General features: G+C 45.0%; 1 protein-coding gene across 1 annotated transcript in view; it reads right to left on the bottom strand.

The window, feature by feature from the left end:
- RGS6 (regulator of G-protein signaling 6) overlaps positions 1 to 27,983 on the bottom strand; it is a 130,772-nt gene that overhangs the window by 28,868 nt on the left and 73,921 nt on the right. The window contains exons 11-12 of the mRNA XM_015420041.1: positions 23,872 to 23,982; positions 20,933 to 21,058 (exon numbers count right to left, since the gene is read on the bottom strand). Of these exons, the coding sequence (XP_015275527.1) occupies positions 20,933 to 21,058; positions 23,872 to 23,982 (237 nt within the window). The remainder of the gene's footprint in view (positions 1 to 20,932; positions 21,059 to 23,871; positions 23,983 to 27,983) is intronic.

Genomic DNA, 27,983 nt, shown 5'->3' on the forward strand with positions numbered 1-27,983 from the left:
CAGCAGCGGGATGCATGCTTGGCCAGCCTTAGTCTGTCTGGAGGCAGCAGTGGTGGTGGATGACCTTGCTGCCGCTGATGGGTGCTCAGCTCTCCCAGCCCTGCCTGAGGGTGCAGACCCTTTAAGAGGCCGGGAGCACTCAGGAGGGTCGAGGAGGAGAGGTGAGCCAGTCAGCTGAGGTGGATGGACCTTGCAGCTGATGGGCAGAACAGTCACTGGAAGCTGAGGAGGAGGGAAAGTGGCTGTGCCTGGGGCAGGTAAAGGCAGCAATGGGAGAAGCCCCGGACTGGTCCCTGGGCCGGAGGAGAGGTGGCAGGGCAAATCAGGGAGGGGGTATCGAGCCCCCCAGGAGCCCCCCATGGCTACAGGCCTACAGATATATCAAACATATACTGCAGCCAATGTATGTTTTCCATTTGTATTAATATCAGACAAAAACAAAGTTCATTTGGGCCTCATGGGGGAAAAATGCAAGACCGATCAGTTACATCTGCATTTCTGACTGTTAATAAAAATGGGTTTTTGTTTCAACTCCTGCATGTCAATTTCGGCAATAGGAGCCATTCTGGAGTCTTTGGGCCAGCCGATTGTCAATTTCGGCCTCATTATATCCTATGGGCCATTGAAGTCAATGGTGAAAACATAGGGTATATTCCAGGGGCTGGAGGGGAGGGGGTTTGAGGGAGATGCTCCAATCTCACAGGGTGGCTGCTGGAGCCTCTCCCCAAGATACCCACCATATTTCAAGAACATTAGACCAGGGGTTCCAATTCTACGGGCCCCCAAACAGGTTGCCCCCATCCCCTCCATTGTTCTCTGTGATGGGGGGAAAAGTTACTTTTCCCCAGGGTGCTGTTAGTGGCTCGGGGGGGTAGAGAGGGTTTGAGGGAGAGGCTCCAAATTTTCAGGGTAGCTTTGGGAGCCTCTCCCCACATAAAACCCCATGTCCCAAAGCAATTGGAACAGTGGGCCCAATTCTATGGGCACCCAAACAGGTTACCCCCATTGTTTCCAATGGGGAAACCCAGCCAGCAGCACTTAAGGCAGGCAAGCAGGCAGCACCCAGCAGTCAGACTCTCCCACAGAATCTCAGGGAAAGTGAACTGTCTTGAGAGGTGCTTGTTTGCCATGAGAACAATTGGCACACTTCAGAACAAGTGGCACTGTGGCAGTGCAAGATTGCCACACAGAAACCCCAAAAGACCAACAGGAACAACATTTATACGGGCCCTGCCCTGTATAAATTGATGGTGCAACCTCATTGGACCACTCACACCACACACACCTCAAAAAGAATATTTATAGCACTGGAAAAATGCAGAAAAGGGCAACTGCAATGATAAGAGGCGGACACTTTCCCTATGAAGAAAGGTTAAGGTGCTTGGGGATCTTAGCTTTGAGAAACAGTGACTGAGGGGTGACATGATAAGAGGTTTACAAGGCTATGCATGGGATAGAGCAGGTAGAGAAAGAAGTACTTCACCCTTTCTCACAAGACAAGAACTAGTGGGCACTCAATTAAATTGCTGAGCAGTCGGGTTAGAAGTTAGAACAGATGAAGAACAGATGAAAGGAAGTACTTCTTCACCCAAACTGTGATTAACACATGGAATTCACTGCTACAGGAGGTGGTGGTGGTGGCTGGCATGAACAGCTTCTGCTGGTTGTTGTTGCTTGGGGGGTGGGGCTTGCTTGCATTGGGTTTTTTTCCTGCCTGCTCCAGCCTCCATGTTTGTCAAATTCCATCTTGGAGGGTTGTCACCTTCAGTTTGGGAAATTCCTGGAGATTTGATGGCTGGAGCCCGGAGAGGGTGGGGTTTGAGGAATGGTGGGGTCTCAGACAGGTACACTGGCATAGACTCCACCATCCAAACCAGCCATTTCCTCCTGTGGAACCATTGCTGCCAATCTCCAGGTGCAGGCTGCAGATCACTCAGAATTACAACTGCTCTCCAGATGGCAGAGATTAGTTTCTCTGGAGAAAACAGCTGCTTTGCAGGTTGGACTCTGTGTCATTATACCATGCTGAGGTAGCTTCCCTCTTACTTGGGTCTCCACTGTGGAGAAAGACTATACTTTCCCTAGGTATAGGCTGCAGGAGGGAGGGAGATGGAAAGCTGAAGTCAGAGGGGCAGATAAAGGTAGGTTGATGGTTGGCCTGGAAGGAGATGGGGTTGCCAACTCCAGGTTGGGGAATTCCTGGAGATTTGAGGAGTGGAGCCTGGAGAGGGTGGGGTTTGAGGAGGGGTGGGACCTCAGACAGGTACAATGCCATAGACCCCATCCTCCAAACCAGCTATTTCCCCTTGGGAAGCCATTGTTGTCAATCTCCAGGTGAGGGCTGGAGGTCACTCAGAATTACAACTGCTCTCCAGATGGCAGAGATCAGTTCCCTTGGTGGACTCTGTGTCATTATACCCTGCTGAGGTAGCCTTCTATGACAGCCAGTGTGACTTAGCAGTTAGTGCTTCAGAGCAGGGTCTGCCAGACCCAGGTTCTTCCTTTGGAAGCTGACTGGGTGATTTCAGACCACTTACAGACTTTCAGCCTAACCTACCTCACAGGGTTGTTGTGCAGATCGAAAGGGGGAGAGGAGAATGATGTGAGCTGCTTTGGTCCCCACTGTGGAGAAAGACTGTATTTTTCCTAGGTACAGGCTCCAGATATTGGGGGGGGGGGATGGAAAACTGAAGTCAGAGGGACAGATAATGGTATATTGATGGTTGGCTGGGAAGGAGATAGGGTTGCTACTTCCAGGTTGGGAAATTCCTGAAGATTTGAGAGGTGGAGCCTGGAGAGGGTGGGGTTTGAGGAGGGGTGGGACCTCAGACAGATACAATGCCATAGACTCCACCCTCCAAACCAGCCATTTCCTCCTGGGGAACCATTGCTGCCAATCTCCAGGTGAGGGCTGGAAATCACTCAGAATTACAATTGCTCTTCAGATGGCAGAGATCAGTTCCCCTGGAGAAAACGGTGGACTCTGAGTCATTATACCCTACTGAGGTCGCCACAGCAAATTGACCCTATGAGTCTATGACCCACCCAGAACCTCTTTCTAGATCTCATTGTATTTATTTCCGCAACGGGCCTTATTCCGAGTTTACAATAAAACCAGTTTTCACTCCCCTGGGACAACTCTAGGCAGAGATCTTTGAATGCAACAGAATCATCCTGCTATTTCCATGCATGTGATATTATAGGAGTCGCCCGGCAGGGCTCTTTTTGTAGCAGGAACTCCTTTGCATATTAGGCGACACACCCCTAATGTAGCCAATCCTCCAAGAGCTTACAATAACCCCTGTAAGAAGAGCTCCGTAAGCTCTTGGAGGATTGGCTACATTAGGGGTGTGTCGCCTAATATGCAAAGGAGTTCCTACTACGAAAAGAGCCCTGCGTCGGACAACATACACATGTACTTCACTTGCAGTGCAAATTTTAAGCAGAGTTACACCCTTCTAAGGCCACTGAACCTTCACAGGTTTCTATGGTCCATGTATTCAGGTGGTAAAGCTTTCAAAAGAACTTTGAGAAATGCAGCATGCCAAAGAACGATGCTAATTAATCAACCCCATCTCCTCATTCTGAAATGAGATAATAAGGATGTTTGTCCTTTAACAATGTACATGTCATGGAAAAATATATTCCTTATTCATCAAATTATGTATTCCCATTCCCAGAAATTCTCACAAAACTAAAATTCTATCAAGAATAACCAGAATTTGCAAATTTTTGTTTTTTAGCAGTTAAAATAACGCATCTACATGCTGTTATTTCTAGGTCTTAACAATCTTTCAGCTCAGAGAGGCATTTAAGCCATCTGTGACAAGCTCTGGTGGGCTGTACCACAGTTGCCTTTCAAAACCTCCTGTAGTTTGATTGACTGTCCAATTCTGGTTTTCCTCCTCCAAAGCCATGGCAACCAAAAAGAAAGAGCAAGGAGGATAAGCCATTCAACATGGGGAACACTGCAATGATCAACTGTAGTGCAACCCTCTGTTGGGATCCACAGTCTTTACAGTGTTCAAAATCTTTTTTAAAGAAATCCAGTCTCATTACTTAGCCCAGCCTAAATGTGCCATCACAAGATCTGCTTTGAGGACAGAAATGTAGGACAATTAGTGTGCAATTGAATCAGTAAATGTGTACCAAAATGAGGGTCCTAAAATGAATGGTGGCCTTTTAGAGTCCCTTCTTGTGATTTTATTTATAGAGGACATGGAATGAAAACGGTGATATTTCAGGACAGTTTAAGATATGGAAAGCCCTGAGCAAACAGGACAAAGCTGCTCCATTATGACTCAGTACAGGCAGAACAGCCTGAGGAAAAGGGACGCATAGCCAGAGGAAAACATTCATCACTGCATTCTCATTCCAGACAGCCCACATTGTGACAGGGGCAGGCAGGACATAATGTAAACCTAAGACAAGAGGCACCGCTGTGAGCGAGGATTACAGCTAGAGAGACAAAGAGGACACAGGCTTGAAATAAACAACTATAAGGAAAATGTTTACACAGAACAAACAACATTTTGATAAAAAAGGAAGGGTAGCATCTAAGTTCTAATATTTAACATTAATACTTCCAGTTGCACTCATCAACAGGGGTGTGCATTCAGCATAGATTGAGCTAAAAAAATTTATTTAAGCTGAAAACAGATCAGAGAATCTGATTGGCTACCAGTACAGCTGAGCCCGAGTAAAGCCAATTTTTCAGCTTTTATTCAGGTATATTCAGCTATACCGAATGGCTGGTGAGCTCCTCTTGCAGCTCGGTGTAAACTGAGCTGCAAGAGGAGCCAGCCCAGGATCGGCTGGGGCAGCGGGAGCTGAGAGCTCCATGTCACCTTGGCTGGAGCTGGCTCCTCTTGCAGCTAAGTTTAAACTGAGCTGCAAGAGGAGCCAGCTCCAGCCAAGGTGACGTGGAGCTCTCAGCTTCCACCGCCCCAGCTGATCCTCTCTTGCCTCCCCGCTGCATGCAGATTCTGGGGCCAGTTTCTCCTGCAGCACAATTTAAACCACACTTCAAGGGAAGCCCTCCCAGCCAGGTCTGTGTGCAGTGGGCAGAGACCTCCCCGCCACACGCAGATCTTGGGGTTTAAACCAAGCTGCTGGAGAAGCCAAGCTGGCCCTAGGGTCGGGCTGGCTTTTAAAAAATCAGTATTTTTCTTCTCAGGTCTATTGGACCTAGAAAAAATTGAGATTAAAAAAAAAATGAAAACCCCAGATCTGAATACCATACCGGTATTGGGATCTGGGATTTTTCGGAAATACCAAAATATTTTCGGGCCCAATAGACCCAAACCGAAAAATACTGGGGTTTTTTGCACACCCCTGGTCATCAACTAATATACTGGTTGTTATCCACACAGTGATCTCCACAAAAGGCGGCCTAGGCAAAAACATGTGCTCTGCTTTGTCTTCTCCTTTTGTTCTGTTTCTCAGGAGGGAATTACCTGATCCAGGATTCATTTACTGCTTATTTTAAGAAACATCAAACTAGATACAACAGAAGTCCAGTAGCATCTTAAAGTCTAACAAAATTTATTCCAGCATTATCTTTCATGAGTCAGAGTCACTTCTTCGGAGGCTATGGAGATGAAATCATTTTTCACATTTTATAAGGAAAATTACAGAACCAGGGGGAGGAGTTGGGAGCAAATGGCTTTCACTAAATGGACTTGGTAGATCACTCCCTCCTTGGTAGTTAGATGGCCTTAAAATGTAGCCCTGTTAGTGAATCGGATATTTGAGCTTTTATTTGTATAATTTCAATCTCATTGCATGCTGTGTTGTAGACTTTGAGCTGGAAAAGTGGCCTATAAATCTTCTAAATAAATAATGAAAAGTGTATCTATTGAGTACATAACTTGGACCCTAGGACTGGAAGAGTTTATAGAGAATTAAATCATATATATCTCCCATATACAATGGGCACGACCCTGCCAAAATTAAGCAGGTTTAACAGAGAACTAAGTATGTGCTTCGCATTCTCCCACTGAAATCAAGGGCTTTACTTTTGCTATCCCATGCCCAATATATTCTTACGCACATGTGAGCACAGGAATCATTCTCTATTGGGGTTGCCAACTGCTAGGGATGCTGTGAATCTCACCACAGACATATTCTACAGACAAATGTACCGTGTTCGAGGTGTCAATCAGATGCAAGTTGATCACTTGATCGATCCTCACTGAACAGCTGCAAACACCTGCCAAACTTGTTTTATTTGGTTTTTTCAGTCCTGTGCATACGCAAAGACACTGTGGATTCAAACTAGTGACTTTTAGCGTCACTAAAGATTAGTGAGATGAACACTGAAGGGTATGGCATTACTGAAGAACACAATTTATTTATGACTGAATTATATGATTTGTTTTTCTTTCTTTGTTTTGGTATTTGTATGTGCGTGTGTATGCCTGGACTTCTGGTGACCCCTAGTGGGGCCTGGACATTTCAGAGAGGTGGCTTGCTATTGCCTGCCTCTGCGTCCCAGCCCTTGTATTTCTTAGCGGTTGCCCTGCTTAGCTTCCGAGATCTGACAAGATCAGGCTTGCCTGGGCTATCCAGGTCAGGGCCTGACTTATGTGATTTGTGAATGATTTAACTGTATATTTAAACAGTTGCCTACTGAGTGGAGCAAGGATGAGGGGACATCAGAAGCACTCAATCAGGTTGTGTCTGAGCGTGCATGGATTAAAAGTCTACACTGCACAGTTAGGAAATGATATGGTGAAGGAAAGAGAAGCTAACTTTTGAACACCCACAAACATTTTCTTAAAAAACCAAATGCTTCTTTGTGCAGTTTGCAGATACAAAAATACCCCATGACCTTTTGTGTATCCACAAATATATCTGCACCATACCCCGTGTACAATGAGAGAGAAATTTTGCTCCAGAACTGAGAAAGGTTGAGATCCTAGACTACCAAATAAGTGTTATAATATGTGGTTCATGGCTTTGCACCTTATGTTGTCCCCTAATGGCTGAACACAAAGCTTGCTCAGCATTAGTATGTCACTGTTAAGGAGGAAGGGAGGCATAATGGCAAAGTAATTCTGAGGGACACCTACTTTTCTGTATTAAGTGCCACATACTCCACTGTCACTTGTGAACACTGGCAAATGACAACAGTTCTGCAAACAGTAGTTTAGGCAACTCTGCTAGGATCCTGCAGCCTTCCCAGTGTCCACAGGATAGGACACGGTTCTCTGCATTATACAAAGAAAGCCCTGGAAAGGCCTTCAAGATGTTCTGAACTGAAATTTAGCAGAGATATGTACCTATAGAGCACCTGCACCCTCTAGTGGTCATGAGATTACCAACATTGCTACTGAAGTTAAAGTAGCTTCTTGAAACTTCTGCACTCTTTCTGTATTAGAGAGCCAGTTTGGTGTAGTGGTTAAGTGTACGGACTCTAATCTGGGAGAACCGGGTTTGATTCCCCACTCCTCCGCTTGCACCTGCTGATGTGACCTTGGGTCAGTCGCAAGCTCTGGCACAGCTGTCCTCGAAAAAGAGCAGTTTCTGTCAGAGCTCTCTCAGCCCCACCCACCTCTCAAGGTGTCTGTTGTGGGGAGGGGAAGGGAAAGTAGTTTGTAAGCCACTCTGAGACACCTTTGGGTAGTGAAGGGCGGGGTATAAATCCAATCTCTTCTTCTTCTCTTTCTGTATTACACCTCAAACCAGGTGCCACTAGGACATCACCCCAGCTTCCTGCAGTGCCACCACTAACATTACAATAGCCACTCCTTATGCTGTAACTGAGGTACACCAGTTGGTACAATGCTGTTTCACACCTAGCAATTGGTAGTGGCATAAATAGTAGGGTTGTCAGGTCCCACTGTTCTGCTGGCAGGGGGCTTGAAGGTCCAGTTTGGTGTAGTGGTTAAGTGTGCGTACTCTAATCTGGGAGAACCGGGTTTGATTCCCCACTCCTCCACTTGCACCTGGCTGGATGACCTTGGTCAAGCCGTAGTTCTGATAAGAGCTGTTCTTGAAAAAGAGCAGTTTCTGTCAAGAGCTCTCTCAGCCCCACCTACCTCACAGGGTGTCTGTTGTGGGGAGGGGAAGGGAAAGGAGTTTGTAAACCGCTCTGAGACACCTTTGGGTAGTGAAGGGCGGGGTATAAATCCAATCTCTTCTTCTCCTCCTCTCCGGGAGTTCTTTGTCACGTGTGCAAAGCACATAGGATGCAATGACGTCACCCAGAAGTGATGTCATCGTGCTGCCAACATTACGCAGTGATGCTCTATTTTTTGGGGGGGAAACTCTATTTTTGAGCCCAAATTTACCATAGAGTTTTGCCCAAAAACCAGAGTGTCGCCCCCAGTGTGATGACGTCACTTCCAGGTGACATTATCGTGTCAGGGCCCGCACTTAATGGTTTTACTAGAAGTTGCCAAAACTCACTTCTGGTCTCCCAGAAGGACTTCGGGAGCCTCCAGTGTAGTGCCCACTGATACCTTTGCTGGTGCCCACCAAGTATTTTTAGAAAGTGAGTGTGCAATATGGGACTTTTACCCAGGAGGATTTTTGAATGGCCACTGGAGATTTGATTGGCTGTGCACACTTTTTAAAAATGTTCCTTTGGCAGCAGCTGCCACAGCTTCTGCAGTCATTTTGGTGCTCCACTTCCTGTTGCAGCCATTTTGTGGCAGTCATTTTGTGGCTACACCTACCAGGTATCAGAATTACAAGGGTGCCCACAGTCTGAAAAAGGTTGGGGAGCCCTGCTATGGTGAAATAGGGAGGATGACAGCTTGGATGTCTGCTCTCACCAAACTTCCCTGCTTCTTATCTACTGTAGTGAAAGCAGAATGAAGAGGTACAAACTTTGGTCCACCTCACTTACAGTCTAGGAAATGAATGCTAAATCTGGGTCCTGATGCCATGGGACTCCCTCTCACAGTGGGCCTTCATTTTGGATCCCTGTACACTTGTACATCTTAGCATGGGCCTAGTAATGAAAAATGAAGTTTGGATCAAACTGATAGCAAAATGACAGTGGGTCATGCTGAGGGCATGAAAGGAATGCCAAAGCAAATCTTCCATTAAACATGTAAAAGCTGTATCTGGTAGGAGTCGATCAAAGGGCCTTTTCCCCAATGGCCCAAGGGGTTCCCTCCCTGACAATCTGGCTTTAATAATGACCCAAATAATTGAGACAATGAGCAACAGACCAGCCCCAGCTATTTCCTCCTTATCTTAATTGTTGACAGGAAGATCCCCCCCCCAATACTCTATCACAGTGGTGGCTAACCTTTGGCACACGTGCCAGAGGTGGCACTCAGAGCCCTCTCTGTGGGCATGCCTGCCATCACCCCAGCAAGGCCCAGACCGTCATTAAAGTGTGGAATTCTCTGCCAAATAATTTTAAGTAAATGAAAGCCTTTTTTTGGATCATCTTATGTTAATGTATGAGTTGTTTTTTCTAAACTAAAACCTCAGTATTCAGGTTAAATTGCCATGTTGGCACTTTGCGATAAATAAGTGGGTTTTGGGTTGCAGTTTGGGCACTCGGTCTCTAAAAGGTTCACCATCACTGCTCTATCTTGTAAAATACTCAGTCAGCGTTACTTGCCTATCTAACTCTCGGTCTCCCTAAAGGAACACTTCTTCTTGATACTTGTAATGCAAAAAAAAAAAAAACTCCCCTCACAAAACCCCTTTTCAAGTTAGCTCATCTCTGGAGAGATGGACTCTTCATCACTCCCACATTCCAGTGCCAACACCTTTTCCCCTCCTCAATCTTAGCAAAAATGTACAAGAAGTTATCCCTCAGTCCATCCAGTTTGTATCAGGTTTTGGATCCCAGTCTGCTATCTCAACTGTATGACTTCCTTCTCTGCTTTTCCATCCCATTCTGCTGTGCCTCTCCAGATGTGCCCAGTCATCTTCAGGAAGCAGGCCTGTATGTCTTTAATTCTCTCCTTTTATTTTCTCCCTTAGTAGCAGGTAGTTTGTTAGGGACAGGGTTTCAACTGTGTTTGTATTCCATATATGTATTTATTTCTTTTCTGCAGAAGCCCTATTTTTATTTACCTGATTTCACTTGGTTCTCTTTCTGGTAATTCAATAAATTTCTCTTCTTGTTTAAGAAGCGTATTCCCCTTCCTTTATTTTGAGTGTTGGTCTGCATCTTGACCCCCGTATACACAGATTATAGTCTCAGTAATTAATACCCCACAACACACGTGTTTTCTCTTTGTTAGCAGAAGCACACTTTTGCTAACTACAGGGGCTGCACATGTATTGGTGATTTGGGAAGCAGTCCTGGGGTGTGGTCATTGGCAGGCGCTGCAGTGGTCAAGCATGCTGAAGAATGGAAGAAAGTGGAATCCAGTGAATTCAACTTTGTTGTTGTTCAGGACTTTTCAATGACCCCACTATCTTAAATTAAAGTGACTGATAATTCTAATAAAGCCCAGGAAATCCCTTTCTCTTCCTGACTTTCATTTGTGCAAATCCTCTTTTCTTGCACTAGCTGTTACAGTCTCCCCTTTTGTACTTCCTAATCCCTTCTCTCTTCCACTTTCACACATGCTTTATTTCAAGGCTAGGAACTATCTTGTCCTTTTGCTAGCTTGTTTGTTTGCAAAAGGTAATTCTAGTTGTGACATTTTCCTGATTTCTCTGGTGGGAGTCACTATTCAAAAACTCTGACAGAAGGAGAAACTGGAGACAGCTGGTGTGATTTTCCCCCAGGCCTGGCCTTAGGCATTTTGTGACCAGAGGCAAAATACTGAAATAGCTTCTCCCTTCCACAAGATTCTCGCCCTCCTAGACCAATCATAGTCCTTTGGGTCCTAGGGGCTGTTGAGTTTCGAGGAGACCTTCTTTCACTCAGTGCAAGTGCAGCCCCCATCCTTTTGCTCCCCAAACCTCTGCTTTTCTCAGTACCATCTGCAGTTTTAGGAGCACTGCTGCTTCCTATCCAGTTCCATCTTACTTAGGTGCTGGGTTCAGTGGACTGCATACCAGCACGCTCAAGTTCTGCTAATATTAGGTTTGCCAACCTCCAGGTGGGTATGGAAAAATATATGACACTGTGTATAATAGATGTATGCTTAAGATAGATCTATTTTGTGCTTTTTCTTTTTAAATTTTTTTCCTATCCTATTATATAAACATTGGTGTCAAGTATTATCAACCATGGGTTTCACCAAAACAATACATCAAAGTGCAGGTTTACACTATGTTCAAACATTCAAAAAGCACCTTGTCAGTTTCATAATCACTAGTCCCAGGGGACTCTAGTAATTTACCCGTATGGAATACAATCTTTTTCAAGGACAGTGATGTACATACAGGACATAAGGCACAATAGATTCTCTTTGTGAGTATAAAACTCTTAAAATAGCAAAGAGCAGCATATTTTCTAGGGTCCCATTCAGAACTTACAAGGTGGTGGTTGTGGCAAAATGGAAGATGAGGGAACAATGTTCTAAGTTGTTTTGAGTCCCAACCCTTGCGGCAAACATAATAACTTATCTAGGACACCATATCTCTTAAGTTCTATCAGGCATCCTCCATTTTTCTTCCCATGCACTTTCTAGGATCCCCTTTTTCTTGTGAAGTTTTTAGCTGTTCCATTTTTATTCCACCAGTTTTTATGCCATCAAGGTTTTTAGGAAGTTTTATGCAGTGCTACCTTGAGGATGTTTTAAGATTATTATTCTAATTTGATGTTATTTTAACTTCTGCTATCTTGTACGCTCTTTTTGCTGCTGGATAATGAGGTAATATCCCATTATGCATGGGACAGAGCAGGTAGAGAAAGAAGTACTTTTCTCCCTTTCTCACAATACCAGAACTCGTGAGCACTCAATGAAATTGAGTGAGCAGTCAGGTTAGAACGGATAAAAGGAAGTACTTCTTCACCCAAAGAGTGATTAACACATGGAATTCACTGCCACAGGAGGTGGCAGTGGCTACAAGCATGGACAGCTTCAAGAGGGAATTAGATAAACAAATGGAGCAGAGGTCCATCAGTGGCTATTAGCCACAAGGTATAGATAACTCAGTTTGGGGCAAGTGATGCTCTGTATTCTTGGAGCTTGGGGGGAAAGCAACAGTGGAAGAGCTTCTAGTATTCTGGCCCCAATGGTGGACTTTCTGATGGCACCTGGTATTTTTGGCCACTGTGTGATAGAGTGTTGGACTGGATGGGCCATTGGCCTGATTCAGCTTTGGCTTCTCTTATGTTCCATATCCTAGCATTTTTATATTTTTTGTTATGTTTTGTTTTTTGTTACTGTTTTGTTCTGTTTTGAATGTTATTGCTATTTTATTATGTTGTGATTTGCCTCACAGTTATAGAAAGAGATGGCGTGCAAATAGTTCAAATAAATATTAAATAAGATGGCACACTATGTAGCAAATGTTTTCTGGAGCCAATAATTATTTTTTGAATAGTACACTGGCTCTGAACCTGCTCTCATGGTGAACCACATATGAGATTACAGAATTTACATGGTGGCCACAAGTGCAACCACGTCATAACCATATTCCTTTTTTTAAAAAACCAATGGGGCCAAACAGTTCTCAGTGGACATATTGAAATCCCCAAGGTGGCTGTATCTGAGAAAGCAGAGCTTAGTGTTAAGACTGCTCTCTGTGTGAATCAGGTGCCCTCAGGCGGCACAGTGGGTGAAAACAGTTGAAAATCTGACCCTATCTAGGGAAAGTAATGATAGGAGAATATATACATGTATTCTCAATGATACTGCACACACATCTGCTCTAGAAAAGATTGCTAGTCTTTATAGAGGGATGGTGCCTGTTCCTTTAAAAGTTCTGGGGCACTAAGAGAAGATGCATCTCGTGGGCTTCCAGTACATCTACTCCTTTAGACCCTTTGCTTTCCCTCATCTCTTTCCTGCTGCATCCAGGTATGTATCAGTTCACATGTTACTTTCTCCAATAGCCTTGCCCCGATGGTACAGGAGTATGTTCTCAGTACTCAACTCAGTACCTGTTTTGTTTATAAAACTAGTGATCATTGTTTTTTCCTAACTAGAAAAGAGATACTGGAATACATTTACAGGGAAGATGTGGGCCAGATGTGGGGTTATTTATGAGGAGGAAAACAAGTAACTGTCATGTGTATCCATGTTTACTCAATATATCCATATAAATGTATCCATACATTTATATGGTTAGTGCTAAAACATGTTCTTCTGTGATACTGTGCACTTTCTGCTTTGAAACCCAAAGTAATTTTTAGAGAGGAAAATCAGTCAATTGAGAGTTTAGTTTAAATCTGTCAAGCATCAGACACTTCAACTGAAGTCTCTTCATGCAAATATATATTTAGGTTTCCTTTCAGGTTAAAAATACAGCAACATATTTAGAAGTGTGACTGCACTCTCCTTGGCTAGAAGTCCTCCAGCCAACGGTGCTTACCAAAAGCTTTAGAATGGGTTCAGAAACATGAAAAAAACAGGTTGCTTACCTGTAACTGATGATCTTCGAGTGGTCATCTGTGCATTCACACCTCTGGGATATAGTGCGCCTGCGCCGACCTCGATTGGTTCCTCTTGAAACTGAAAGGGATTTTTGTGCCCGCTCCCCAGTCACGCACCGGCCCCACTGCGCATGACCAAGGGAGGGGCACAACAATCCCACCAGTTCCTTCTAACCACTGCCATCAGCCTCAGAGTAATAAAAAGGAGAGGACTGAAAGGAGAGGGGAAGGAGGGCGGGTGGTATGAATGCACAGATGACCACTGGAAGATCATCAGTTACAGGTAAGCAACCTGTTTATCTTCTTCGTGGTCTCTGTGCATCACACCTCTGGGAGATTAGCAAGCAAAAACAGGCCTACCTGGAGGAGGGAGCTGAAGGTCCTAGACCTGTGCCGCCTGCAACACTGCCCGTCCCACCACAGAACGTTGATGAAGACGCACATCCAGGGCGTAATGCTTCACAAACGTGTGTGTGTGTGGGGGTAGCCCAGGTTGCTGCTTGACAGATGTCAGTGAGCGACAAACCTCTCAGGAAGACTGTGGACGTGGCTATTGCCTGGGTGGAATGCGCTTGGTGCAAGCCCGGAAGTGGCCGTTTGGCCAGTAAGTAGCAGTTTGATAGTTTCCACAATCCACTTGGATAGACATTGTGAAGAAAGCTTCTTCCCCTGCACAGGTGTGCTATAGGAGATGAACAAGGCTGGTGACTGACGGAATGACCTTGTCCTATCGAGGTAGAAGAGTATGGCTCTCTTGACGCCTAGAGTATGAAGACGGTGTTCCTCATCGCTCGTAGGGGATGGGAAAAACATCAGAAGAGCAATGTCCGCTTGCAAATGGAACTTGGAAACAACCTTGGGCAGGAAAGAGACATCCGGGGCCAAGGTGACACCATCATGGTGGAAAACCAAATACGGAGAATCGCAACAGAGTGCAGACAATTTGCTCACTCGTCTTGCTGAGGTAATAGCTACTAGGAAGGCAGTCATCCACAAGAGAAGCTGCAGGCTAGACGTGGCCATGGGCTCAAATGGTTTGCCCGTTAATCTGGACAGTACTAGAGGTAAGTCCCAGGAGGGAGTTGGCCCACGAGCCGGAGGAAAGAGGCGAGTGAAGCCCTTCAGAAACTGCTTCGTTTGCGGGTGAGAAAAAATGGAATAGCCGTCCACTGCAGGATGATAGGCGGAAATGGTGGCTAAGCAGACTCTTAAAGAGGAGCAACTAAGACCCAAGTCCAGATGGGTCAACAAGAATCTTAAAACTATCCTCAAGTCCGTAGGGGGCGGTGGTAAACCCAACGACTTGAGGTACAACAGGAATTTCTTCCACTTCCCTTCATAGGAAGCGCGTGTAGCTGTCTTCTGACAGTTCAACAGAACAAGGTCTATCCTGTTTCTGAGCTGTGCTAAGGGATTCCCACGCTGTGAGTTTGAGGTGTGGTACATCATGGTGAAGCACTTAGCCCTCCTGAGCCAGGAGGAGATCTGGTGCCAGGGGGAGATGTATGTATGTGCCCCGGGACATGTGGAGTAGAGTTGGGAACCAGTGCTGATGTGGCTACCATGGTGCCACGAGGATACATTAAGGTTGTTCCTTCATGATCTTGCTCAGCACTCTGGTTAGTAGAGGAATTGGTGGGAACAGGTACATGTGCCTGTGGGACCATGGGAACAAAAGGCCATCCCCCAGAGACAGAGGGTCCTGTCCCGCCCTGGTACAGAACAGACAACACTTCGCGTTCTGATGCTTCACAAATGCATCAATTTCTGGGTGACCCCATATGTGGAAAATTGGTTGGAGGTAAGCCCAGTTGAGCTCCCACTCGTGGAGAGCTGCACCTCCTCTGCTCAAAAAGTCCACATACATATTGAGCGATCCTGGCAGGTGAGCAGCAATGATGAACATGCCCTGGGATTGACACTTGATCCAAATCTCCCGGGCCAGTCGACAAGAGTCCCCTGGACACTGTCCCACCTTGCCTGTTCAGGTAACACAGTGCGGTGGTGTTGTCTGTCAGGATTGCCACCGTACGGTGAGCCACGAGACGGCGAAAGGACCTTAGGGCATACTGGATGGTGAGCAGCTCCAGGAAGTTGATGTGTTTGTGGGCCACATGAGGTTCCCATTTGGCACCCACGCACACAGCTTGGAGGTGAGCTCCCCATCCCCACAGGGATGCATCCGTGGTTAGGGTCATTTCGGGGCTGGGTGCAAGAAATAGTGCTCCCTGAAGGAGGTTGTCTGGAGTTTCCCACCACTGTATGGAATTCAGCACTTGCACAGGTAGCACGAACCGTTGTGATTGGGCTGCCACTGTGGATGGAAACGTGTGAGGAACCACAACTGAAGTGGTCTCATCTGTAGTCTGGCGAAGACAAGTACCGCTGTGGTGGCAGCCATCAGACCCAAGAGCCGTTGAATCTGCTTTGCTGATGCACTGATGCATCTCCCTGTATTTTTATTAGGTTGATGAGAGTGATTGTCAGTTAACACTGCCATTTCCCTGGAATGTGTGTGGGGGGAGAGCCTCCTCTCCCCAGCCTGGTACAGTAACGATGTCTCCTGTCTGAGTTGTTATCTGCTTATGCTTTGCTGACCTTGAGGTTCCAGCTGCTCCTGACCTGCTGGGAACAAATGGCTCCTATTTTGCCCATTCTCTTTTTTCCCGTGCGCACACACAATGCTTATTGGCTTCTGATTGTAATGGGGGGTGTTTTGAAACTAGTATAACTCTGGGTGCCCTGCTGCTTTGGTCCATTCCTGACAAAAGACGTTCACATGTCATAGTTATGAACTACCAATAAACAGAATACTTCTTATGAAGTGCTGTGTGGTGTAATCTGACTATCGAACCCTGACAGCGATAATGCCTCCCGCCCTTTTGGGAGGGAGAAAGGCCTGGCAGACAGTCGAATCCAAAATTGCTCCGATAAACTGGACTCTCAATGAAGGAAGGAGCATTGACTTTTTCAGGTTCACCCTCAGGACCAACGCATCTAAGGTGACAAGCGTTAAATCGATATGGTTGAGCAGAGTCTCTCTGGAGCTTGCTCCCAGCAACCAATAGTCTATGTACGAAAAGATCTGTACACTCTGGAGACGGCGGTACACCGCAATGACAATCATCATTTTTGTAAAGACTCTGGGCGCTGTTGAAAGTCCAAAAGGAAGGGCTTTGTACTGAAAATGGCCTTCCACGACTGCAAAACGCAAAAACTTCCTGTGAGATGGGTGGATAGTTATATGAAAATATGCGTCTTGCAAGTCCAGGGTTACCATCCAGACACTTTCACTGAGAAAGGGGAGAATGCTTTGTAATGTTGTCATTCGGAATTTCTGATAGGAGATAAACTGGTTGAGTCCCCTGAGGACCATAATAGGATGAAGTCCTCCATCTTTTTTGGGGACCATAAAATAATGGGAGTAGAACCCGTGTTGACGCTGTGCTGTTGGGACTGGTTCGATAGTGTCCTTTTGAAGAAGGTTCTGGATTTTTTTCTGGATGGTGGAGTAATTATGAAGTTGGGGGCCTTGGGTACCTGGATAAATTCTATGAGGTACCCCTTTTCGATGACCGACAGTACACCCACCAGTCTGATGTTATTCACTGCCAAGTTGACAAGTAGGGAGACAGGTGGGTAGGGGTGGGATAACAGGAGTCAAAGGCTCTGCTTGGAAGCTTTCGAAGTCTTAGCCTTAGGCTAAGAGACGGGTGAGAATTTTGGTTTGTGCCCATAAGGGCGGGAAGACATGGTGGGTGAGCATTGCCACAGTGTTTCCAGGGACAACTTAAGAGAGGATGTCCAAGACCATGGCTTGTTCCAGGATTTTGCTTTGGACAGTTTAGGAGCTGACGTGACTCCTAAATTTCGTGACGTCTTTATACTTTTGTCTAGGTCTTGCAGGACCGTATCAGTCATGGCACTGAAAAGGCCCTCACCTTCGAATGGAAGGTCCTCGATAAGAGTCCTGGTGTCCTGCGGTAGGGCAGTAGAACGCAACCAGGTGTGACATCAGAGGGTAACCGCTGAAGTCAGCATTGTGGCGGCTGCATCCAATGTGTGCTTAGCTGCATTGAGCTGATGCTTAGCCAAAAGCATTCCATCCTTCTGAATCCTGCAAGCCTGATGGTTAGCATCCTCAGGGAGGGTTGCAATAAATTCAGACATCTGCTCCAAAAAGACCAAACTGTTATCACCCCATACACGCTGTATAGTTTGAGGTCTTGATGCCAAGTCCTCCTGCAGAATAAAATTTTCTTCCAAACGAATCAAATTTCCTTCCTTCTTTCTCAGAGGGGGTGGAATGACTGTGTCTGCCCTTGGAGGAAGAAGTGACTATGACAGAATTAGGTTTAGGGTGGGTAAACAGAAATTCAGCACCCTGCTCCTGCACCTTATACATATGATCTACCCTCCGGCTCGAGACGGGGGTAGATGCCGGGTGAAACCATGGGACTTTAGCCATCTGAAGGAGGACTGAAGTCATTGGTAAGGCAATCAGGGTAGAGGTGTCCATCTAGATGATATCAAACACGGAGTCTGTCACAGTAGGTGGGGGCTGTACCATAGACAGAGTGACCATGTTAGCCATCCGCTTGATGAAATCTCCATAGAATTTCAAGTCTTCCGAAGGGGAGATTGGAAGATCATCACCCACTTGTTGAGGCAGCAAGGGTTCCACCGGAGGATCGGGGTTCTCATCCCCTGAGAAGCGTCTGAAGAGGTGGAGTGCTCAGACGGCTCGGGAAAAGACATAGGTAACATTGGTATTGATGGAATTGGATTCAATGGTTCTTTAATCTTTGGAACTGTCGGGTGCGACGGCTTAGAAGGTTTGCCCATCGGCCTCAACAGTTGGGGCCTCACGAACTCCGGCGTCGATGGAGTATCTTGATACCAAGAGAGATGTGAAGAGGTGGACTGATGGTCCCACTTCATTGGTTGGGGTGGGAACCACGGCATACTGCCTGTAAATGGATAGACCCCATACATGTATTGCCACTGCCGTTGGTCCCAGGAGGGCGGTGGTGGTGGGTGGATTGGTGCCGATGGTCAGTCTCGATCATCAGGTCGGTGCTGTGAAGGACGGACAAATGCATCAGCTCTGTGGTCTGAGTGCAGACTTTTAACATATCGTGCTCAGAGTCAGTGAGCTGGATAGGACGCAGCGAAGGCGACTGAGGTACACCTTGTGGCTGCTCTCAGCTTGAAAAGTCAAGAGAAGCAGCCCCTTTAGGATTTGGTTCTGAGACCCTCCGAGGGGTCAGCGGAGATTGCATAGGGGGAGTTTTCTTATGCTTTTTATGCTTGACTGGCTTGCCTTCCCTTCATTTTTGGAGGGAGTATGGGCTAAGGACCGAGATGTCTGGGCTGAGCATTTCAGCATCGGGCGGTCGACATCTATGTGAGTCGATATTGGGGACAGCACAGTTGTTGATGCTGAGGCGGCAGTCGACATTGACGCATGCCCTGAAGTGTCCTGTGACAGCTTCAATGAAAGCGCTAACTCCAAAAGCGCAACACGAAGTCTAGCAGCTCTGTTCTTCCTTGTCTGCCTTGAAAACTTCGCGCAATGAGCACAAGAGTTCACTCGGTGCGATTCCCCGAGGCACAAAAGACAAAGCAAGTGTCCGTCTGGGGGGCCCCCCCCGATCTTGCTGCTGCACTTAAGGCACTGTTTAAAGAAACCCCACCTCTTGGCCATAGGCCGGGGGGGGGGACACACGAGTCCAAAAGGAAATAAATCCATAGAAACAAAGTCCTTTCACTTAAGAAAAATAAACAAGAAGAAAACAAAGAAACTTTGAAGAAAGCGAGGAATAGACCTAAAAGCCCAACTTTTTTACCGACCGAAGCGGAGAAGATCCTACCAGTGCGGCAGACAGAAGAGAACTGGCGGGATTGTCGTGCCCCTCCCTTGGTCATGCGCAGTGGGGCTGGCGTGTGACTGGGGAGCGGACGTGAAAATCCCTTTCACTTTCTAGGGGAACTATATCCCAGAGGTGTGATGCACAGAGACCATGAAGATCAGTGACATATCTCTATTTACGTGGCATAGTCATTTCCTTACAAGATTAATGTGCATTTCCCACCTCAGCCATTCCATGATGGCTTCCCATGATCTTTTTTTCAGTCTGTGGCAACTAGAATACTTGCATTATGTTCTCAAGAAAGGAAGCCTTCAGTATCAGCTGTCCACAGAGGTCTGATTTCAAAGGATATGTGTGGGAACTACCTTGCAGTCTATTTCTAGAAGTCTACTTTCTAAATACCAAGCTATGACTTCCTTTAAGAGGCTTTCAATAACTTGTAGCATATGTCCACCAGAGTAATAACCCCCCCCCACATATTTTAAATTGTGCAATGTGATTAATGGTTGTAAACATCAATACTCATGGCAAGTAGTCTTGGCAGACATCATGTGTCATGGGTTAGACAGGAGAGAAGGACTCCTCAGGAGGCGAGGACTCTTCAGGATAGGATGCATCCTGTGTAGCCAGCTCTGAAGCAGCAGGAGCCAGCAAGCAAGAAGATGAGCTTCAGGATTGTCAGAGCTCACAGCCAGCAGCTGATGCAGAGCCACCAACCCCATTCGAAAAGATAAAACCCAAGTGGTCATTACCAGCCCTCCAGTGTCACCCACACCATTTGAGCGCCAGAGACGAAGACTTAGAATGGAACTCCAGGAGAGCACACATCTCCTGGCTCAATGCCAGCTGTTTGCTGATGATAAGTAGCTGCAAGGTTATTCCCAAGCAGCTGGCTGCAAGTAAGACCTTGGAACAGATGCCTATAAATGCCAGTCAAGGGGGACTGCTTGCTGTGGAAGCAACAAGTCACCACCTAGTGGACTGTTGTGAGCACATTTCCTGCTCCTGCCTGTGCTCCTGATCCTCCTCCTGACTGTGCTTTGGACTTAGATATCAGACCTGCTTGTTCCTGTATATGAACTTGGACTGCTAGACTTTGGTTTTTGGACCATGCTCTGAACTGGACTCTGTTCTGTGGTAACTGACCTTCTGGACTGAATCTGACTTTGGACTCTGACTCAGCTTGCACTTAGATTCTGACATCATGTCAGTTATGAACATGGTCCAGCTTCAGCCTGAGATAATGGAGAGAGCTAACTAGATGATGAGACTTGTGAATCAGATTGTCTTGTATTTCCTGCAATCATCATGTGACTGTTCCCAGAATATCTAAGGCAACCTTTTGAAACTATTGACTTCTACCAAAATCCTACTAATATGTCTTTAAAAGGAATGTGGCAAATACCTTAGTGGTTGATTTTAAGCTAGCTTTTTGGCCCAGACTAGCATAACTGTTATCTCATTTTCAGTTATTCCATACAATAGACTGATTCTTGTATTCCCCACTCAATTGTTACCCCCTTTCTTCTAAGTCATGGTTGTTACCATTGGAGTATTAAATCCAAAGGGTTTTTGAAGGGCCTTTATTTACCTGAGGTTTTCAGAACTGAATTCTGATTCCAAAAATCGAAGAAACTGGTCACGCCCCACTGGATCTTTTAACACTTCATCTATGGAGAAAGCCCATCGTTTGACACGGTGCTGAGAAGGTTCTTTGCTGTTATAAAAAGAGAAAAAAACAAACAAATGCTAGTCATTGTTTCCTTGACAAGCTGTCGCACAATTTTTTCTCAATAGTAATTTAATGCTGTGGCCAGACATGCCTTTAGATCCAACTCAGCTGCAAATGCCTGACAGATCTAAAAAGCATGATCGGACAGCAACATCTGGGAAAGGTCCCGCAGCCATCAGCACCCTGTGCTGCCCTGCCACAGAAGTGGAGTTAAAAGACACCAGGGAAAGTCCAGTCCTAATGCTTGTCGATGGACCATGAATGGTGTCATGGCTCAGGTGGGGTGTCACCTGATGCTGCCACCACTCTGGTTCCAGGCTCCTCTGAGAAGGCCCAGAGCACCCTCCCAGGCCTTTAGACCTCCCTTTTGGCCGAATAATAGGCATGAGGACCAGGCAGAGTGAACAATAAAAATAGTTTATTTTATAAGAGGTCAAACAAACAAGGTGCAGAAATATAACAGTAAGTGGGTGAAAATTAAAGAAATAAAATGCCCTAACGCATCTAAATATATACTGTCCCTAGCTCACTATTCCAAGTGACACTAGACTACTCACCCTTCCCTCAGGATGAGGGTCTCTTCCCCACAGCAGCCTCAGTCCCTTCTGGCTCTGTCTCCTGGGAAGAACAACAGCTTTTTCCTGCTGCACCAGATCTTTTATTCCAAGTCCTCCTCTTTTCCTATTGGTCAATTTAGGCTCCAAAACCTCTCAGGGGCTTCTGGGAGTTGTAGGCCCAGCCTCAATTACTGCTAACCAGGCTCCCTGGGCCTAGTAGGCCTCTGGTGGCACAGCCCAGATCATGACAGATGGACTTTCCCCTGTCTGATTGCTCAAGCATGCACTCAAGCTGTCGGGATGGTCTGCTCATTCGGTGCTATTTCCCCCCCCACTTAGCAGTATGTACATAACCGCATACTTCATAGGGAACTCTTAATGTGGAGGTGCGATTCCTTGTTTATGCGCATGGGGAAAGAAAGGCAAAAAACCCCACTTGCCCAAATGTGCTGTCTGATTGCACTGTGATGGGCTGAGCCTGCAGCTATAAAGGATGTGTGATTGCACAACACCATGTTTCCACCACATCAAATGGCACGTCTAACAGTGGCCTAAGTTCACAAACTACATCACTAAGCAGTTAAAATGTAAATTAAACTCAGAAAACTACACATCCTTTTGACTTCAGAGAGCAAAGAAAAGGCATGTATGAAAAAGATGTGATTCGTTACTATAGACATATCACAATATAAGCTTGGTAGAACTTAATGTAAAAAGTTGGTTGCAAAGGGGGATATCATGTAGCACATTTGATCACGCTGGACTCTCATAGCCATGTACGGATCTGTATGGTGATCGCTCTCTAATCAAATGTTTCTCAGTAGTTTCTATCTGACTGAGAGTTTTTCAAAGTTGATGAGAAACCCATGGAATTTAGAATGCTAGCAGGATGTACACAGACAAGTGGCAAGTCCCATAAATTCTCTTCTCTAGTTTTCTGACACCCATTATCACCAACAAATTAGTTTTGAGAAAACAAACAAGGTCTAGATAATCAGCACTAACTTTTTTAATGTTTATGGTAAAACAATTTTTTCCTTTATTCTTTTTCTTTTTATATTTTTCAATATTGTCGTCTAAATATTGGTATCAAATATTGTCAAAAATATATTTCACCCAAAAAATACATAGAGAAAGATATGTTTCACCCAAACAATACATCGAGTGCAGGTTTACATTCAGACAGCACCTTGTCAGTAACACTAACATGGGACTCAAGTAATTTACCCGTTTCGAATGAATCTTTTTTTAAAATTTATTTAAAACTTCTGTGTGATGGAAAGGGAAAGCTAAATCTGCTAAAAAGGGTCTATTCTTTTACATATAGTTACTTGATTATAATGTCAAGAAATCCACTCTGTAGTTCAAGATAGCATATCTCTATACCTAAGGTTTGGTACAGGCATATTCTAGCTTCTTCCTAATAGTTAGGGCAAACTGAAGAGCTCTGGGGTTGAATCCAAAGAATCGCAAGAAGAAGCCTTCTGCAGGAAACTTAAAATGCTTCTGCAGGAATTCCTACAGGGCTACAGGTATGTTTCCCAGGAGTTTATATATTTCTTCTTGGACAAGGGAAGGGCAAGCTGTTGTGCAATCTTTTGCACAACAGGAAGTTTGAATCTGCATCTAGTCTTCATGTTATATCTCAAAGTGTAAAAGAACATTTCCATAAGTAGAAATCACCTCCCACATATGAAAGCACACCTTTTGACCATGTGTTTTCAACTGGCAAACAGCAACTGCAGATTACACTGGGAATCACTGGGATCACACTGAGGTTTATGTGTCTTAACCCTTTTACCCAATGCAATTATCATGATGTCAACAGGCTCTCCAGAGTTGCTATTTGCCTCCAACATCCAGGCAACACACTGACAACCTCCCGCGCCCCACAACTGGGTGAACAGAATCTCCAGAGGGCCATTTGAAACCAGCAAAGCGCACTCTATAAGTATGTGGGAGGTGGGATTGAATCCCAAGTCCCTGTTTTGTGAGAAGGGCACATCGGCTCAAATAAGAAAATGTGGGTGATTTTCCCTGACCAACTAAAATGAAACAAAAAATGACTTTCTGGTTGCAAAAAATAAGTAAATTATAGAATATAAATATAATTCATATAATTATAAATTACGTAAATAGATCAATGATGGATGTGTGTGTGTCTTTGCATTGCACAGCAGTAAGGCAGTCAGGTGCACAAAGAGGATTCCTTTGAAAAGTTCTGAAGTCTTCACTTCTTACCTCGTTTCTAAGTCCCAAAACGTGGTGTCATCACTTTTCCAGGGATTGGAAGGTTCAGCCGGAGTGATAAAAGGATCATACTCAATGTACTGAACTGAGTAAGTAATTAAACTATAAAATGAGAAATAAAGATACACAGAGATAAGAACAGCCATATTTATATGTGCCTTAAAGATGCTCTATTTTGATAGATTTTTTTGAAACAATATATTCATTAAACTGCTCATGGACAAAGAAAAGGTTGGACTGAAGCAGAGGTGCCAAACTCATTTCTTACGAGGGCTAGATCTGACATAAATGTCACTTTGCTGGGCCAGGCCATGTGTGCCATAAAATTTAATGCCAGGTACTGGATATAATTTTAAAAAGGAAACGGGCAAAGCAAATTAATGATATTATTTTTTACTCAAAATACAAACATGCTTAAAACATTTAACACTCTTACAGTATTTCCTTACAGTATCTCCCTGATGCCTGCCCTTCCACTTCCACCGCCCACTACTCATTAGCCCTGGGACAGTACACAGGGAAATAACACACAGCCACTGTCATCTGGCAATAAAGGTAATCAGTTGCTCGCAGGCCAGATAAGAACCCTAGACAGGCTGGTTCTGGCCTGCAGGTTGTAATTTTGACACCCCTGGACTAAAGGATGGTTTCTACAGCAAATTTGTAATTCTGCGCTTTGTACACTTTGTTTTGCTGTATCTCCTTCATTGTGTCTCCTTGCTTGGGGTTTCTTTTTCCAGGTCTTCTATTAGGGTGCTGTGGTAAGAAATTTTAGAAATATAAAAGGTTTAGGTTTAAAAATGAACCAAATAGTTTATAAAATCTATATAGCTGTCTCTGTCTTTGCTAGCAAAACAGCAAACAGGCTGTTCCAGACAAATTTCCTTCTTGGTCACACGCAAAAGTCACACATTCCATTCCCAGGAAATCTCCACAGGTGTGAGACTTACAATAACCTGCAATAAACTGCAGTTGGCTAGGAAGGCCATTTTACAGACTTCAATCCAAAAGAACTTCCTGAGATACTGAGATTTCACACTCCCCACTTCCATCTCAGAGATAACATCAAAGAACAGTTTATTTCCCATGATTGGGAAACATCAGGAGAAAACAATGACACTGTATTGATCCTGTGGAATGTGAATGTTTGTTGTGTAAGATGCAAGAAAGCAATTTCCTGTAAAACTCCGAAATGTTAATTTACAACTGTAATTTAATTATTGAGGGACCTTTTTGATCATGTGGTATAAATACTGGTCCAATTCAACAGACTTTCGCTGGCTCTTGAAAGACCAGGAGAGGTTTTACTCTCCTGGGATGTTGAGGGTCAGCCCGAGAGGCCTTTCGTTTTCTGCATGCTTTTTTTGGGGGGGGGACTTTGCTTGCATGTTTATTATTTTCTGTGTATTCACTATCTGCATTTAGGAAATAGGAGTGTACTGTGTTGGCAGATGGCAGAGCATCTTGCCAGCCACCTTGCCAGGCAAACCTTTGAATGTTTATCTTTTAATAAAGATAAGTTTTATTTTAAGAAGAGACCTTTGAGTGTCTTTGCCAGTGCTTAGCGATTTCCAAGCTTACACCTCTGCCTTTGGTAAGAAGGCAACACTCAGGGGACACACGAACCAAGAGGACAGTGTGGGTGGCACGGGTAAAATGCATTTACAGACATGTGCAGCCACACACACTTTTCTCACAACAGGTACAACTTGTCTTGCATTTTGTACTGTGTAAAGAAATGCATTTTTCTTTGAAGGTTTGAACTGAGCAAATCCTTCACCTTGAGTTTTAAAAAGTTCTCTCTCTCTTGGCAGAGAACCCAAGGAGTCAATTCAACCACTTTCCAGCCTCTCCTCAGCCACCCTTTTAGAAATACTAATAGGTTTAGCAAGAGACAATGGGATGGTCAAGCTCCCCTTGCCTCCAACTAGACAGGTGATATCAAGCAGGGAACAAAGATTTGGAAGACTTAGGGTGTTAGAAATACTTCAGGAAAAAATTCCTGAAGGCTTCAGTAAAAGCTTCTTCATGCTGTCCTGACCTGGTCAGCGGAAGGAGAAAGAGAGATGATAAAACTCTTAGGAGCAAGGAGGAGGGTCTCTTTTTTGCTGATTTCATTGAGGCAGACAGAACTCTTTCCTGAGGCCTATAGGAGGCGGTCATTTCCATATGCTGGCCCATACACCTGAGCAGAAGCTTCAAGGTAATAGAAACCCTTTACAACATCTATAACCTTTTAAATGAAGAGCCTGCCTTAGGTTGACATCTGCCAAGGCATATACAGAGAGAGGGACAGAGGAATTGAATTTTACCCTTTCCTTTTGAATCCCTTGCTCAATTGGTGCTGTGCTAAGAGTATGTTTGCGAACATTTTCTTTTCAATAAATGCTTTATAACTTTTAATGCTGGTAGTGGTTTTCTGTAGCACATTCAAGTCAAATTGCTGCCAACTTACAGTGACCTCATAGGTTTTTCAAGGCAAGAGAAGTTCAGAGGCGGGTTTGCCATTGCCTGCCTCTGCATAGCAACCCTGGACTTCTTTGGAGGTCTCCCATCCAAATACTAACCAGGAGCCTGCTTAGCTTCTGAAATCTGGTATGATCAGGCTAGCCTGGGCTAACCAGGACAGGGCTTCTACCACACATTAGACCTTCATTATTCTGGGCCCACTAATTTTAAAAAAGGAGTACCAGGAGGAAGGGGAGGAGCAGTCAGTTGGTGAGTGGCTACTCCTCTAGTGGTGCACAAGACAGTAAGCTGCCCCCGTTATAACTAGATGCTGGATAGTAGGAGGCACAGAGGTGAGGCCTCAGTACATGGCAAGGACGCTGGGAGCCCTGGCCCTCTCAATGGGCAATTCCTGCAAAGGCCAGGTGGTGCCAGTGGCTGAACAGAGATAGAGAAAAGCCCCTCCGGGTGTTGGAAAAACCCGGCACATACCAGTCAGAGACCTTAGGCAGCCACTGGGGCCCAGAGGCCTTGGAGGGCATGGTGGAATAGGGCCTGTAAGTCACAGCAGGACTGTTCCACTACAAAGTGGATCACACAAAGTATAATAGCCCTATGCAAATATTTAAAACTGCTTACACTGTACGCTGGTAGGCAGAGCAGTATGGTGTCTGCTGGCGTTACAACTGCACATTCAGCAGAATGTCCATAGTGAGGTACAGAAGGGCACAAGTACACTCATAGGCACCTCCAAATCCCATGGAAGAGCTGATGCATGTACACTTGTATGCCCAGGGATATTGGGGACGGGGTCAGTGGCTGCAATACCTTTCCCCCTTACATGTGGACAGTGTTAAATGCTTTTAAATATCTGCACAGGATTCACATTTATTACAGGAAATTATTCCACTTTTTAAAACTTGATCTATTTCACCTATTTCATATTATTATAGGATAGCAACACACCATCTGGGTTTCATATATCAACATTTCACTTTTGATGGCAGGAGCCATTAATTTAAACCCAACTGTGAATGCCTGAGATTTGCTGACTGCCAAATGTTAACAGACCTGATAAACCCTGTGAGCATCTGAAAACAGGGAGATACACCATTAAATACTGACAGTCACCTCAGTGTGGTTTTCTAGCACTCACACTTAAATGCTAACATTTATAAAAATTTGGACATCCATTGTAACTTATGCATGGAATATGTTCCTTCTCTAGCTCTAGTTGTTATATTGTGCATAGATCTTAGCGATGAAGGATCATCATGGCCCATGAAGCTGTCTAATTGCTCTCTCTCAATTGTCATTGGCAGGGCTAAACCGTTGTTCCTATATTCTTAAAGATCAGAAATGGTGCTGCTTGTGGTAAGAGCAACTTTTCTCCAGGGACTGACAGGGGAAGGTTGCTGTTCTATCACAAGACATTACAATCAGGTTTTAGAACCAGTGCAGGTTCCAGTAGAGCCTCAGGGTCCTGAGTCCCTCCCTGTCTTGTCTGATTCCGTTAATTACATTTCATGACTGCTGCAAGGAAGGAGGGAAAAGTATTTGCTTTTAGAGATAAGCAGCAGTGGAAGCAATGGGAAGAATAAGTGGAAGTTAAAAATCAATTGGGTGCTGTTTGTCTGCGAAACTCATGTCCGCTG

This window comes from Gekko japonicus, unplaced genomic scaffold (genome assembly GCF_001447785.1).
Source record: "Gekko japonicus isolate JY-2015 unplaced genomic scaffold, Gekko_japonicus_V1.1 scaffold27, whole genome shotgun sequence".
NCBI lineage: Eukaryota > Metazoa > Chordata > Lepidosauria > Squamata > Gekkonidae > Gekko > Gekko japonicus.